The 17048-nt window shown below is 20.9% G+C and overlaps 1 protein-coding gene across 1 annotated transcript; it reads right to left on the reverse strand.

Annotated features, from left to right (window-relative positions):
* Nucleotides 1–1137: 1137 nt before the first annotated feature.
* Nucleotides 1138–16507, reverse strand: LOC105368206 (arylsulfatase I). Its single transcript, XM_011507171.1, has 8 exons — nt 16386–16507; nt 14875–15048; nt 13206–13418; nt 8638–8884; nt 6970–7149; nt 6392–6661; nt 3540–3816; nt 1138–1335 (listed from the first exon to the last, which is right to left on the reverse strand). Exons 1-8 carry the CDS (start codon nt 16488–16490, stop codon nt 1176–1178), a joined length of 1626 nt encoding a protein of 541 aa, XP_011505473.1. The 5' UTR covers nt 16491–16507; the 3' UTR covers nt 1138–1175.
* Nucleotides 16508–17048: the final 541 nt, after the last annotated feature.

The raw sequence follows: 17048 nt of genomic DNA on the forward strand, positions 1-17048 counted from the left end.
ACCTTGAGAACATTGAAAAAAAGTACAAACGCTGTTATACTAAAATACCCTAACTAAGTAAGAAGTCTCGAAAAATAAATTTCTCTGTCATCTTTGTTGCGAATCAAGCCAATTTACTCTTCTCTCTTTTAACTCTTTTATCTTGTTTTTTTTTTGTTCTATAGCTATTGACGCAATAATTGTATAAGTTTCGAAGTAGATATCTAGTATCATAGTATATGTATCAGGACGGAAGGTATGATGAAAAATAAGCATCAGATAAACTGTATACAAAATCTTTAGTATGATGAAGTTCCTGATGAGACGTAAAAGAAAGAAAATATGGAAAATTAACATGTTTTATTTAATTTAAGAAATTATATAGTATAAATAAATAAATATATATATATATATATATATACTGATTGCAACAGATAATAAAAAGCATAATACAATTTCACGCTTAAAAATGAGCGACATTACAAGTGTGTGGTTTATATTGAACTGTATCAATAAAGCAGAAATAAGGAAATAAATGAAAAAAAGTCGAGCCATAAATAATTTTCATACCATAAATAATTGAATGTTTTAGTATGTATACATTTTAATTGTTTTTAATCTGTGAGATACATGAGATACAATGTTTGTCTTTTACTTTTGAGTTATGCATTAATATAAATAAATCAATGTAAAATTATAATATAAAATATTGTATCTCTTGTTCGTTGTTGGTAATGTACCTTCTCAGTCTATGCTCGTTTCCAATCATTTGTATACCTGCTCCAGTTATATTTTCACGACCTGCACTGTATTAAAAAAATAATAAGTAAAATTTAAAGATACTAAATATATTCTAGCTTTGCAGCAGGCCTTAAACGGTTTTTTTTAATTGATAATTGAAAATTTCAGTACAATATATTAATACGTTAAATGTTAACATAATTTAAAAAGATATATATTTTTAAGTGAATATATTATAAGAAAATTCTTTATAAAAACTTTGTATGTATTGTTTAAAATTTTAATATTTTCATTTAAATTGAAACTCATAAATATTTTTTAAATGCTACATATGACAATTAAGAAGTACAATAAAATTTAATATAAAAAATAATATAAAAAATAGACTACGAAAAATTTTCACGAGAGTACCTTATTCTTTTATCTATTATATACCATATAATAGATTTTTATATTTATTTTGTAGTTGTTATTTCATAATCGCCAAAATTATTCCACGTATGATCCCAGTTTCCAGGATTACCTCTTTGGTCCCATTGTAAATTTCCTGGTTTTACAGTAGATGAATTTAGTTTAGAAAGTTCTTCTTCGAGCTGTTTAACTATTGTGGGAAATCTTTTAACAAATATAGAAAAAACTTATTCGTTATTAATATTTACTATGGTTCTTATTCATTTTATTAATAAGAATTAATAAGAAACAATAGTTTCATAATTTACATTGTAATTGATATTTACTATAATACGTTATATTTACCTTTATGAAAAATATAAAATTAATTTCATTAATTATAAATACATTCAAAAATAATACAAGTACATTTTAAATGTATAAAATTTTATTAACAAATTAAATTAAATTAAACAATAAACAGAACTGTAGAAAAAATAAATATTGAAAATAAAAATTATTAAATTAAAAAAAAATTAAATAAAAATATTAAAGATTTTCACATAACAAGTGATGAATTTATTAAAAGAAAAATCTAGTTTAATATATTTCAAAAACTATATATTTTTTTAATTTCATTAGTAATCTGTTTATTTATATAAATAAAATATATACAATTTTGACATTTTTAATTATGTTAGCATGTACATCGAAAGATTAAAAATGTTTATATTCAATTTAAATATTTCATAAATTTACTGAAATTAATTCATTGATACATATTCAATAAAAGTAACGTTTTAAAAATAATTGATTTAACTATTTGTTCAAAGCTAATGTTTTATGAATTTTCTTGGGTATTTCAGAATACCTACATTTATAGTTATATTTATAAGATATTCAACAAGAGTAATTACATAATTAAAAAGTTATATAAGTGTTAAAAAATTAACTATTATTTTATGGTAAAATTATATACTTATAATATAGATAATATTTAATATATTTTTAATACTGAATAATATTACATAGTATAAAAATTTAAATTGTCTAGTGACCTGTGAATTAATGATTGTTATAAATATAATTATTAAAAATAATATTCAATAAATATAATAGCTAATTAATTAAGTATAATTAAGAATAATATGAAATAGAATAAAATTTGTAAGTTAGATGTTTCTAAAATTTAAATATTTCTAAATATTCTAAAATTGAAGATTTGAAAAATATGACGTAAAGAGTTCATTATATTTTAAACAACATACAGCAAGAAAATAATTTATAAAAAAAATGAATAAATGATAAAATCATTTTTATATTATAAAATATTACTATTTTTTAAGTATTTCGAAAGCAAAGCGATACCAAAAAATTACTTTTACATTACATTAATTGGTAAAATTATTGTATTATGAAAATATGACATTATACATTTATTAAATTTATCATACTATTGTTTATATATTATCTTATTTTTTAATTGATTGTTTGAAAATTTCGAATTATAATTGTAAATCACGATCTACAATTTCAATACATTAACTAACTGCAATTTGTTTATTTATACATTAAAAATACCAGAAATAAATTAATATATAACTAATTAGTAAAAATATTTAATTTAGATTAAATTTTTATTAAATAAATTAATATTAATTTTTAGAACCAATATTTCATTAACTATAAAGTAAAATATGATGCTTTCATAAATAAATTATAACTACTTCATATAATAAATATTCTGGTAATAAATCAGTAACTTGATTAATAGTTTTATCAATAGTGTTATTTTAGATAAATATATATTTTATCTACGAGAATTACTTACTAAGTATCGTTTATATAAAATATATATTTTAGAATTTTTATAAAATTATATAATTTTACAAGTTCATCAATAAATTATGCTTCATATATTATAGACCTTAATACTTTCCAAGTATCAGTTATATTGAAGTAAAACTCAAAAAGTCACTTATAATTTGTAGTTTTTTTGAGAAGCCACTAAAGAAATCTAAATTTATATCATAATGATATCATATTTAAATGTCATTTCAAATTACGAAACTGTCATAAGTATTATTCTCAAATATATTATTCAAATCATTTATTAAGTTGATAAGGAATTCATATTTTTATTTAAATTATATAATAGTATTCATAATATTTGTAGTAATTTTTTAAAAGTAATAATCAACTATAAAGAAATATAAAGAAATAATCAATTAAACATCTCTTGGAAAATGAAATATTAAATCTATTCAATATTTAATAAAGAAAATATAAGCAAACCAAAAAGAGGCCGTGAGAATTAGAAAGCAAAAAATGAAAATAAACACTGTTATTCAAAAACCAGAAATAAGAATTTTCTGACATTTATATGTCTAATGTATCATAGTAAAATCTGGACCCATTATGATACTTACTTGCTGGCCAAGTTTTGCTTCTCGCATGGATCTTGACGAATATTAATAAGACACGATGAATTCATTGGATTGCATGGGCTTTTACTAACCATTTCCAAATCACAGTTTATTGTGGCCATACTTCGTAATACTAAAATTTTTTTTGAATTTAGTTTCAGCCCAAGCTTATTTAAAGCCTTGGCTACCGGACATGTATTAATGATGCTGTTTAGATCATAATCATAATCACGACCGGATGGTCCATACCATTGATCCCATTTTCCATTATACGAACTTCCTGTTAGCAAAATAAAACATCATTCAGATAGATGAAAATACTATAAGTTTTTTATACATTTCCATCCTTTATGAACAATTTTTTTCTATTTATTAACAATAAAGATTATAAAAAAATTTGTTTTTCATTTTGCATAGTCAGTTATAACTGATAATATATTAAAATCTAATTGATAATAAAATTTACTTGATTACAATAAAACGTGAATCAAAAGCAATTCTTAAATTATAACTTAAGTATATTAAAAAATTATACTATATTTTCATCAAACATGATTATATAATATATATATCATTTATACATTATTATACAAGAAAGAATTAAAAATAATAGCAGATTTTACTAAATTTTTATAATTATGCTCAAATGAAAAGATTTGCGTTTTAATAAGTTTGATAATAAATTAATAATTCATATTTATACATAATAATTTATCAGATATATAATTTTAATTTATATTTAATATTTAATTAGATATTTAATATGTAATTTAATTTAATAACAATTTAATTTTAATCATAAATATTAAATATAATAAAATTAATTTAAAAATTTTAGATAAAAATTTTAGTTATATTTTCATAATAAAGAAAAATAAATTTGTTTTATTTGTTATTCATTATTTATAATAATATTATAAATTTTTTGAAGGAAAGTAAATGTAAAAAGGCTTTTATCACTTTTATAAATGTTTTCATAAATATATTTTGAAAATCGGCATAATTTAAAATTAGAATACAAATTTTTTTAAATTTGAATAATAACGATATTTTACATGTAACTATGTTCCGATTATGAGCGTTACCAATACATACATAAAATTATATATGGAAATACGGACATAGAAGATTACACATGATCAAATGAAAAAGAAGAGTACAAAGTTTGGATAATTAAAGACGATGATTTTGATCAAGAAAATATTCAACTAGGAAATTTCACGTTAAAACATGAATATCATACATAATAGTTACTATTATGAAGACAAAAAAATTTACTTATTAATAATTTTAAAATGTAGTGATATTTATTTTTATTTTCATATAATTAAGCATGTTTCTATGAAACAGAATATATTTCATCACATATCAATTTTTTAATAATATTTGTAATATTTTAATAAGTATTGAATTAAATTGCTTTTTTTCTATAAATATGAAATTTATGCATGTATTTAATTGGTTGATGTAGATTTACAATAATATTATAACAAAAACTATTAATATAAAAAAATTATTCTGTAAATTAGAGACAAATTTAATCATTATATAATATATTTTAAGCGAGTGCATATGATATTATTTTAATATAATTGTTTAACTAATACAGAAACTACATAAAATATACACACAAAAAAATTAATAGCTATATTAATTTATCTACTCGCGTTTAACACTTCAGATACGAAAATTAAAAAAATCTTAGTGTTATATACATTTAATGATCATAGAGATATTAATGCTATTATTTAATTTATAATATATTTCTTATGATAGAAATAAAGCACGCCTAAAATTTGCATTAAATCAAAGTATTATTCTATTTTTTTATCTATATGAACACAGAAACATCCACCATAAGAAGAAAATTTCAGTGGTATCCAGTGACCAAAAGTGGACCATGATTGAAATTGATTGTTAGTACTTTATATAAATATACATTTACAATTGTATATTTCAAATTTCATATATATTTTTTAAAAAATATGATATTATTCAAAGCAAATACTTAAAATCACCATAAAAATAACACTAAATCTTACATTGAAAGAGATCATTCGAATTCAATATTAAGTCGTAATTTCATTTTGTAAGAAAAAAGTCTGACATAAAACTAATGAATTTTTATCTTTGAGGGTACTGTCAATATTCAATACATAAATAAAATGAAGAATTTAAAAAGTATGATGGTTGGAAAGTAGTTATGCATTCAAGTTTCGACCTGTTGAGATAACAAGGAAATAAAACTTCAGTATTTTACGCAATGACAACGTTAATTTTATTATACGCGATTTAATAAATAACGTGTAATTACACAAAAAATGTTGTAACGACTAGAATAAAGTTATTTCATTTACTATACTGTTGAGCCAAGTTTTTGAAATACAGTATATTTTAGTTATCCCATTAATATAACAATATAAATTGATATAAATATAATATAAATTCTCCAAATTTACCAACACTGCATGATCGAGAACTAATAAAGTGTTATTCATTTAAATCAACTAGACTACATCTGACTCTTACCATTAGCGAAAGTTTTTCTATTTTTTCTTCGATCCAACTTAGATGATATATATATAATAAACATACATACGTATGTAGTACATACAAAATACTTGCATCTATTAACTGCATTTAAATTTTGTTAATTTACTTATGCATAACAATTACTAATATAGTTATGTCCATAATGATAATAATAATAATTATTATTATGTAAGTGTATAATATTTATGCCAAAAATATTTTATTGCAATAATAGCATTAAAAAGATTCGATATTACGTGAAAAAAACATCATAAAATAAATTTCTATTTTTATTTAATACTGAATTAACTTAATTAATTTACCTTTGATGAGTTTCCAATCGCCTACAGTGATTGCAGAAATATTTTTGATATTGTCAATATTATGTAAAATTATCTTTCGAGGTGATTGTGTATTTTTTTTTAAAGCATTCCATACATCCAGACCATCAATATTTCTACTATTGTTTGGATATCCCCCAGCAGCTGACAATAGAGTTGGTAACCAATCAGTGATATGAAGTGTTTGATTTGAAATTCGTCCTGGATTGTTTAAGTGCTTTGACCAAATAAGCCCAACACCACGTACTCCACCTTTAACAATGACTCAAGGGATATTATTTTCTAAAAAACTTTAAATTAAATTTATTATAAATTTGAACTAGAACATAGATATTTTAAAAACTACTATAAATTTATTATCATATATAATTAGTTGAAAGATGTAAGATAGATAGCTTTAGAATAATAAAAAAAGAAATTATTTATTGACTTAAAGTTGGAACTAAACTTACTTGTAAAACATAATAAATAAATATCCATAAAATATGTAGAATTTAATATAAGCGTACTCTTTGTACAAATATTTTCAATATAATTTGATTTAATTATATCTCATGTACCTTCAAATAAAGTATCTTTAACACCTCTTAATGGCCAATTAGAAGCAGCATTAAAATTAAAACCTTGGGCAGGTCCACCATTATCCGTAGAAACAACAATAATACTATTTTCCAACATATTTTTTTTCCCAAGTGCTTCCACAACTTTACCAACAGATGAATCCATGATATTTGCTATAGCTTTTTAAAATAAAAATATATTAATAAATTCATGTTTTCCGAATGAAATCGTTAATGAAACTTAACATATTAAATTATTTGTGTTAAAAAATAACAGAATATATTGTAGTAAAAATATACAAAACTAATTATTAAATAAATGATGTCCAAAAGTGAAGTAGAAAACATACCACAGTAATGAAAGAATAACCTATATATATATATATATATATATATATATATATATATATATATATATATACTGGGAATTAAAATAAAAAGCAATAACTATCTATATGGTACAGTAATAGTATATACTTCTATTACTTCTATCTGTTCTTAATTCTATTGCATATAATATTAATAGTATTTGTAAAGAGTTGCAGATCAATTTTAGTTATAATATCTTCAAAACAAATTAATCGTCAGAATCTTTATAAAGTAGCTTATATTTTATCAAAATATTAATTTATCATTAATAAAAGTATATAATATTGATTACATAGTATTCAATAATTTATTGGTTAATATCAAAGAAATAGTGACACATTCATTTTTTAATAAAAATGGGGATACTTTTTTATTATTCAATATTCATAATAATCAAAGTGCAATAGTAAAGTAGTAAGTAGTCTATCCTCTATCCTTATTCTATATTATTTAATATTCAGTATCAACAATTATATTTACATATAATATTTTGCTAATACATAATTATTTTAGAAAATTAATTAAAATTATATTAATGATGGTAAAGTTATTATTTAATACATTTCATGAAAAATTATTTTTATTGTTGCAAAAATAATCAGAAATGAAGATGCTAATGAATAAATGAAGATTTGAATATCAAATTTTTACGAAGGATTCAAGATCACGTATTAGACTAAAATTAAATACTAAGTTTCTTGCATACTATGTAATAATTGAATAAATTTGTATAAATGAGAAAAAAGCTGAACAAATCTACATATAATAATTGAAATGAAATCTCGGATGAAAACTTGACGATAAAATAAATTTGACTATTAAATGTTATATAAAACGTATTGAAGCATGAAACCTTATTTACACCATAAGATTTGGATTTTTTACCTCTTAGTTCTTGAGGCAATATTCGATGTTATTACGAGTACTGCTGATATCACACGGAATACACTCGTATCGTGAAATGTGCCCTAAACGCGGACACGTATACATTTATTAAGATATTCTCATGCAATAGAGGGCATTTCGTTTGTAAAAGGCCATTTTCATTTATATCCTACCCTTAAAATACTTACAAATGAATTTTCGTGAAATTACAAGAATTTAAATTTTCAAAAATTAAAACAATGATAAATACTTAATTATTCAATTTTTAACAATTAAATTTATAATAGAAATATAGTATGAATACATTAATATAATGAGTGGTAATTTATAAATGTAACATCTATAAATTTCTTAAATTAATTCATTAAATTAATACAGAGACCTTTACAGGAGAATAATTTGTACTTCATTTACCAGCAAAACGACGTCTCTTATATTCAGGTATTTTTATTTTATCGACGATTTCATCAGCTGCAGGTAATGGATTATACGGATTTGCTGAATGTACCGCTGCGTGTGCAAGAAATAAAAACATAGGTTCACTGACATTATGATTATTTATTAATTTCACAGCTTCTTTTGAGAATACATCAGTTGAATATTGACCGTGTAAATCCCAAGCGGGTTTCATGTTACGCCTCATGTCGAAACCCCAATATGGCTGCAAAATAAAATTATTTATCGCGATTTAAATTTTTATTAATTATATTTGATTTTAAATATATATATATATATATATATATTAAGTTTTTGAAATTTCGAAAACTAATATAAATATTGATCTTCGATTTCTAGAATTTTTAATTCTATTATTAAGTTTGTTATTCCCACAAAAATTAATTTTTAAATAATTGATGTCAATAAAATAATTTTAATTACCTATTTTTATTAGTTTACTAGATAATTATTATAATTGTATGTGTAAAAACTGTTAATTCAGGTGTAAAATATATTTAAGACTTTGTGAGGTTTCATATTTTAGAATTTTTTTAAATTGAGATTATTTTAAATTATATAATTAATCAAAATTTTCTTGCAATAAAATTCGATACGATCTCGAACAATCTATGTTAAAAAATAAATCAGTGTAAAGAACCTCTATACGACATCTGAACAAGGACATCATTATTGTTGATATCCTGCTTTATATAATAAATACAAGTTCTAGTATTTTATTATTATATATATTCACTAAACCATTCGATCAATACATTTCTTTCGTGACTATAAATTAGTTTCTATTGCATTTACTTTTTATTTTTTATTTCTTCTGTTTTTGTTTTTAATCTACAACTTTAGGTATAGAGATTACGAAGACTGCTTAAGTCATTGAGCGAAATTAAAAAAAAGCAAGTTTAATAAAGAAAATTTTCAAGGACAACTACCGATATAAAGTATCATAGAGTACTCAGACAGAAATTAGTACATTTAGATGAATGAACAAGCCTAAATGTAAAATACATGAAAATATCATTAGCAAAGGCTTATTGTAGTAAAGTAATAAATTAAGTTTAACTAACTACTATCTAGAGGATATACTAACGATAGTTTCCATGAAATATATATTAATTGACTTACTATTTTGATGGTCAAGACACGTAAATATTTTTTTTTAAAGTTCGAAAAAGCATCTATATTTAAGGAAGTACAAGTGCTTTAATACTATGTAATATATTTTATATATTATTTATATTGTTATAAATTGTCTCTATGATAATATGAACTCAACAATACACGTATATATGTCATGACGATCATGAAAGACTTTAGTAATTTCATACAATAATACATATAATTATTCCAATTCTATTACACATATTTTATTGAAATTTACTAAAATACATACATTTAAGAATATTACCCTTAAAATATTTTAAATTAATTTAGTTAATAAATATTTTATTTAATTGTTTTCTATAAATATAATTTATTTAAAGAAACCTAATGCACTATCTATTATAAATATGTCGGATTTTAATATTATTTAAATTACTTTATTTTATTGATGTTTTATAATCTCAAAATATTATTCTTTAATACGACTTATTACAGTCTAATACTCCAAAACTAGAACGAAAAGAAAAATCTGAATTTGTATAATTGGTATCGAGAGTATTTTTAAAGATATTTTCCTACAAATATTATCGCTAATACATTACTAATATATTTCAATTTTATTTTAATATTATTCTAGACTAATGTTTGAATGAACAAAATTATTTTTCAATATACTGAAGTGAATTGTTAATTATGTTATTATTAATATACATATTATATATTAAATATATATAAACTAGTTATTTCTTGAATATTAAATTTGATTTGTGTGATTATAAATGTTATTCTTAAAAAAAATAGTATTATTTCTGCTTTTTACTCAATAAATATATAATATTATTTTTAATTTTACTTAAGTAATTGAATTATATAAAAGAAATAGGATAAATTTATGAATAAATTATCGCTATGTTAGAATAACTAAATGAGGTAAGATAGGTGACTAGGAATTGAACAAAAAAGAATCAATGTAATGAAGTTTGATCAGGGTCAATAATGAAATTATATCGATATTGTTTACGAAAAAAATAAAAAAATAACAAATAGAATGTCAGATGAAAAGAAAGAATATATATATATATAAATATAATTCGACTATTTTTCTTATTTTAAATTTCATTATAATTCTATGTTGTTTATTCGTTACATATAAAATGAATATTATTTTTTTCTTTTATCTCATGAATGGTTTCAAAACTTATTTGAAAATAGAACATTTACGTATAAAATATTTTAACAAATTTAAAATACCAAATATATAATTTTGCGATAAATATTATTTTAATGAATAAATTTTTAAATACATGCAAGTAAACAAATGTATATTAAATTCTGTTAAACACCAATAATGAACCCCAGTAATGGTAATATTATCAATTAATTATCAAAAATCCATAGTTGTCGGTATAATTATAGAAATTATTTTTTATTGTGAAATCTTTTATATAACTCCCTTGTAATTGTTAGAGTATATATTATGTTGTACATTTTTTCTGTATTACATATTTTAATTAGAAGTATAAAGATAATTTTTATAAAGAAAAAAATTCTATACCACCATAAGCAGTATCTCATATGCATGTAGATTAAAAGTATAGGATTAGATGGGTTCTATATATTTTAGAAAATATTAATTCTGAATATAATAAAAATAATATACCTTTGATTATATATCATTAGAAAAATCATAATTTTTTTGTTATGTTTTTCGATTTAGTTTACATAAAATACATAGTCTCGTTTTGTTTTGAGCTTAACGATCATTTAATATATTTTATTTGGATTGGCAATAAATAATAGTAATCCAGATTAATCTTTAATTGAAAACTTAATGTTAGTGATGGAAATAAAAGTTTCATTAAAACTTATACTAATAGAAAAAAAAATACTGTAAGATTATTACTTTATTTTAATTTGATTTGAGGGGTGTAAGCAATATATATATAAACAAAATCATTTTTAAGAAATACACTTTGTAATTCAATTGACACATTGTCGTATGACATATTATTGTATAATAGGAAACAATTAAATACTTAACATTTTACATATATAAACACTACCTCAAATCTACTCCACAAATGAACTCTCACTACTATCATTTTCAGAAGTGACAATACTCTTACATTATCGAGCAGAGAACTAGCATGACGATGCGTCAAGAATTATTATTCTGACACTTCTTTCTTTGATTATAACTTTTGTTACTAATCTATCTTGAAGCAATCTAAAGTTTATTACTTATGTATTTATTCGGAAATTATCTTGATATCTGTTACATACTTTAACTTTATTTGATAATTAAATTTTTTATATGTTTTATAAAATCTTTGTAATTTTTATTGTAAAAAATGAAAATGAAAAATTCAATTTATTCAAAATAAAGAAACAAATGCTTAATTTTTATTAGCTTTCATATTATTTTATTCACAATTATTTTAAATTGTGATATTAAAATCTATCTTCTCTCTATATAGCTATTTATATTCTCTTTTATATCGATTCTAATGAATCTTCTGAACTATGAGCAAGTTAAGGTTTAAATGATTATGCATTAACATAAATGAAATACTTACATTCATATCAACCAAGCATGTTTCTAAAAATATAATTAATAGAAAATATTATAAACTAAATATATTATTATTGTTTTTAATTAATGAATTTTTTTTAATTTTAATAGATTAGTTAATATATTTGATTATGTAATTTGAGATTTATTTTTAACATTGATTTGCTCATAGTAATATACTGTATTTTGTCTATAATCTATATATATCTATCTATATATATTATCTATATATATAAAAAAGTGAAAAAAAAGTTATCTTCTTGTAGTATTTACCCTGTGAACCTTACTATTAATATTGGTTACTCAGCATCTGATGTATTATGATTGGATTACTGTTAATCCTGGCACATAATTATAATAATATCAATGTCGATTCATACGGATCGTTTACTAAATAATCAGAATTTAACCTTGAATTGAAATATGTCAAATTGAAGTTTGTAAGCCAATCAAATTATACAAATATTAAAAGTTCTCACTAGTATATCAAATCAGTCACACAAGATCGTAAGAACTTACGGGTCTACTGCGTGCTCTGACGTATATCATATTAACATATTTAATAGATTGGCCCACAAACTTCTGGTATTTCTCTTCTAATATATAATTTGAACTTAGACTATTCCGATAGTCAGTTAGATGGTTTCAATTCATTTCTATTATTCGTTTCAATAATTCGCATAAATTAACATTTTTTACAGTAAACTGCAATTCAGTTAAAACGTTGAAATATTTAATATTAAGTTCAACTACATAATATTTACATTCTATTATACAAAACATACAATTGGGATTTTTTTTCATAACTAGATTTTTAAACCACTTAAACGTAATATAAAATAATACACATCACCTCTTCAACAGCAGTATGATCATAGTAATCATGATGACCAGTCCAATATCCCAGGTGACTTTCAAAACCACGAAAAGTCGGTGTATACTCTTTTTTATAAAAGCCAAGGTGCCACTTGCCAACAATGTGTGTTCGATAACCAAGTTCCCGAAGATATTCAGGGAGTAATTTCTCGGTCAATGGTAAGCCTCTTGGTTCTGCTCCTTTGAGTACCTATCTTAACATTATAATTATTAATATTCTCTTAAAAAATATCTATTTCTTTCATGCATTTACAATTTATTTAGTTAATTCATTAATAAACGTAAAAAATGTATTTATAATGTTATTTTGTATATATAAATTAAGTTTTTATAATATAAAGTAAGATGCTGATTATGCTTATTTCATTTAATTGTAATGATTAATATTAATTAATATTTATAATAAAAGAAAACAAGGTACAACAATACATTTATATTTGTTTTAGTAGTTTCTTTATTTACTATAAAATCTAGAATAGTATGTAGATAGTATTATAATTATTGTATGAGTGATGAATTAATTCACCTGATGACGTCTATATTAAAGAAATATAAGAAACAGTATTGTAACCAAAGTTACCATAATATCTTATAAATAATCAATTGACAAACAATTTATACATAAATATATATGTGTTTGTTATTTAGCTGATTATATGAATATTTTTAAAATTAAGCTCACGTAATTTAGTGCATATATTGTTTTTCTAATTTAATTTTTAAAAAGGCATATTTATGTGTGACCATTTTATGGGAATGAAATGTTAAAATCATATATAAGTAATTTTTTAAAAAATTGAATTTATTTCTATTGAAAAAATTTAGATTATTGAAATTATGGTGTTATAAATTTTAAATAATTTTCAATTTTAATTAATTTATCCGTAATTTTCCATTATACAAGTTAACAAAATAAAAAAATATTTATATTGTATCATAGTGCAACCTAAATAGTATTATTACTATTTTTAAAAATTACATATATGTATATTGTCAGATACAGATTGTAAAACTTTTTACTAACTATATATTAAAAATAAGAGAGAGTTTCTTCTATTATAATTTAAACATGATAATCGAATATAATTTTTCGTCAATCAATACTAACAAAAAATTATTATTATTAATCTATTTTAATTTCTGTATTATTTTAAATATTGCAAAATTAAATTTACTAAAAGAATTTTAATAAGAATTATATAAATCAAAGATTTATCGCAAATCTAAGTGGAAATGCAAATAATTATCTTATCAGAATAAAAATGCTTTACTTTTTAATACAAAATGGTTACTTTAAGATTTTATTAGCGTTTTACAAGTGCTTTTTATTCGTTCATTTTCTAAATGAATATTTGAAACTGTAAAATATCATCTTACATAAAAATATTAATATTTTTGATTCAATATTTCAATGCAATAATTTTTTATATTATGTGAATATTGGGAACATTTTCAGATTTTAACGAAAGAAATCTCTATTTAATTTACTTCTTTTTCAAAGTAATTCTAATAAAATGATCCAAATACATACTTAACATATCTTCCAGATGTAAAGACATAAATATTTATAATTCAAATAATAATGCATAAAATTTCATTTATTTTATTATTTATAGATTCTTTGAAATATATTTTATGGAAATTACCCCATGTTGCATGCCTGTATGAATAGGATACTTTCCAGTCATTAATGCACTTCTCGATGGAGTACATATTGGTGTAACATAATACTGATGCAGAATTAAACCACTGTAAGCAAGTGCATCGATATTCGGCGTTGGAATTTGCCCTGAACCATGAAATCCAACATCATTCCATCCCTTTAAGTTCAGAAAATTATATTGTTTTTAATTTTTAAATAAATATTTTATTATTGAATATAAATATTAGCTAACAAATCCCAAATAATTTTTAGAAATATCTTGCGAAATGAATTTTAATTCATCCAATAGAAATTCAAACATGGGATCAAACTGTTTATTTCAAAATGGGATAAAAAATTTCTATTAAATTTTTTAATTATTTTAAAAGTTATATTAAATTTTTAAATTATTTTTTAAATTTATACATTTTTTTAAATGTATACACTTTTATGAATGTTACTACTATTGGGAGCATACATTCTTAATTAAAATTTTTTTATTATAAACAATATATGACATAACGAAATGTTTCCTTGTCCTTTATATGAAAAGCGTTTTAATTATAATCATATAACGATAAATTTTTTTTACAATACAATCAGATAATACTTTATTTTGATTTTATGATTATTTATTATCATTTTATTCAACCTAATTTTATGAAGATGTAATGATTAATATGTAATTACTTGTATGTAATTAATAACAATTTCAGTTAATACTATTAAAAAATATATATTATTAACATTAACAATAGTAATGAGTATATTGTAAAATAGTTTTTTCCTAATTTTTGCAAATTAAATGCGAATATAAATTAATATAAATATTAATGTATTAAAAAGTACTATTGCAATTTACATTTTGTATTAATTTGTACGATAAATATCCAAAAATATGATAAAAAACTAAACATAAATATATAACCAAACATAAACATGCATAATTATTTTGTACAAAAAAAATTATAATTTGAAATATTAATTATTACGAAACACATTATATTTTATGATTTTGTCTTATCATAAATTAATTTTATTTGTCTATATTTTCTACAAATATTTATGAGTCTTTTTAATAAGAAACTATTTAACAGAATTTAACTTTCTATCTTTGTGTAATAATTTTCTGTACATAATCTATATTTCTATGAATATAGAATTTATATATATTTTAATTGATAAAATTTTCAAAACTGATTAAAATAATTTTAAATTATTTAAAATATCTATGTTTTAAATTGAATAAATTAATAACAATCATTTCCATAAACTTATGCTTAATTAATTTTTAAATAAATACATAAATAAATAATAGATATATATTTATAACTTATATTAAGTAAATAGTATTTATAAATTATAGTTGCTAAAAATTAATAATGAAATTAATAGTTTTAAACTTTATGAAAAATTGAATATCTATTTTCGATTACATTATCTTCAATTGTTAAACTTTTTTTTAAAAAACTTAATTTAAAAAATTTAATCTTACAATAAGTATTTTACAATTACCAAATCATCAACCAGAATAAAAATAATGTGCGGTCTGTCAGGAACAGTAGAAATCACATTTAAAACATTTGTAATAATAAGCACAAGCATATACCATTGACTCATAGTTTTAAATTATAAACTATTGCACTATATAAAACACTAATGAATACAAAATATAATATACAAAATGAAATAACAAAAAATACGAAATTAATTGTTTAAAATATCTCAAATACAATGACTATAATTATTTCATTTTACCAATCATTCTTTGTATAAGAAAAATAACTTGAATTACGATAAAACAAATACAAAATACTAATCACGAAGTATTTGATACGTTATTGATAAAATGTTTATTTGTTTTGACGTAGTGTATCTGTCACTCAGCTAAATCTATTGACTATATAAGTAATGTAAGAATGAGTGTGTGCGTATAAGCATGCTCATCACGTGATATAAAAGAAAGTAAGAACGATAATTGATAAATTGATTACAATTTAAGATACATTAAATAATTTGTAAAATTTAATAATTAACTGAACGTACAACTTACGTTTCAATTATTTATTGCAATATTAAACAAATCAAAATATAAGAAATATAATAATAATAATAATATAATTTCATAACTTTTAAGACAAAAAGGAAACTAATCGAATCGTTTAAAAGGATTATATC

Source organism: Ceratosolen solmsi, unplaced genomic scaffold (assembly GCF_000503995.2).
Source record: "Ceratosolen solmsi marchali unplaced genomic scaffold, CerSol_1.0 scaffold6, whole genome shotgun sequence".
NCBI classification, from domain to species: domain Eukaryota; kingdom Metazoa; phylum Arthropoda; class Insecta; order Hymenoptera; family Agaonidae; genus Ceratosolen; species Ceratosolen solmsi.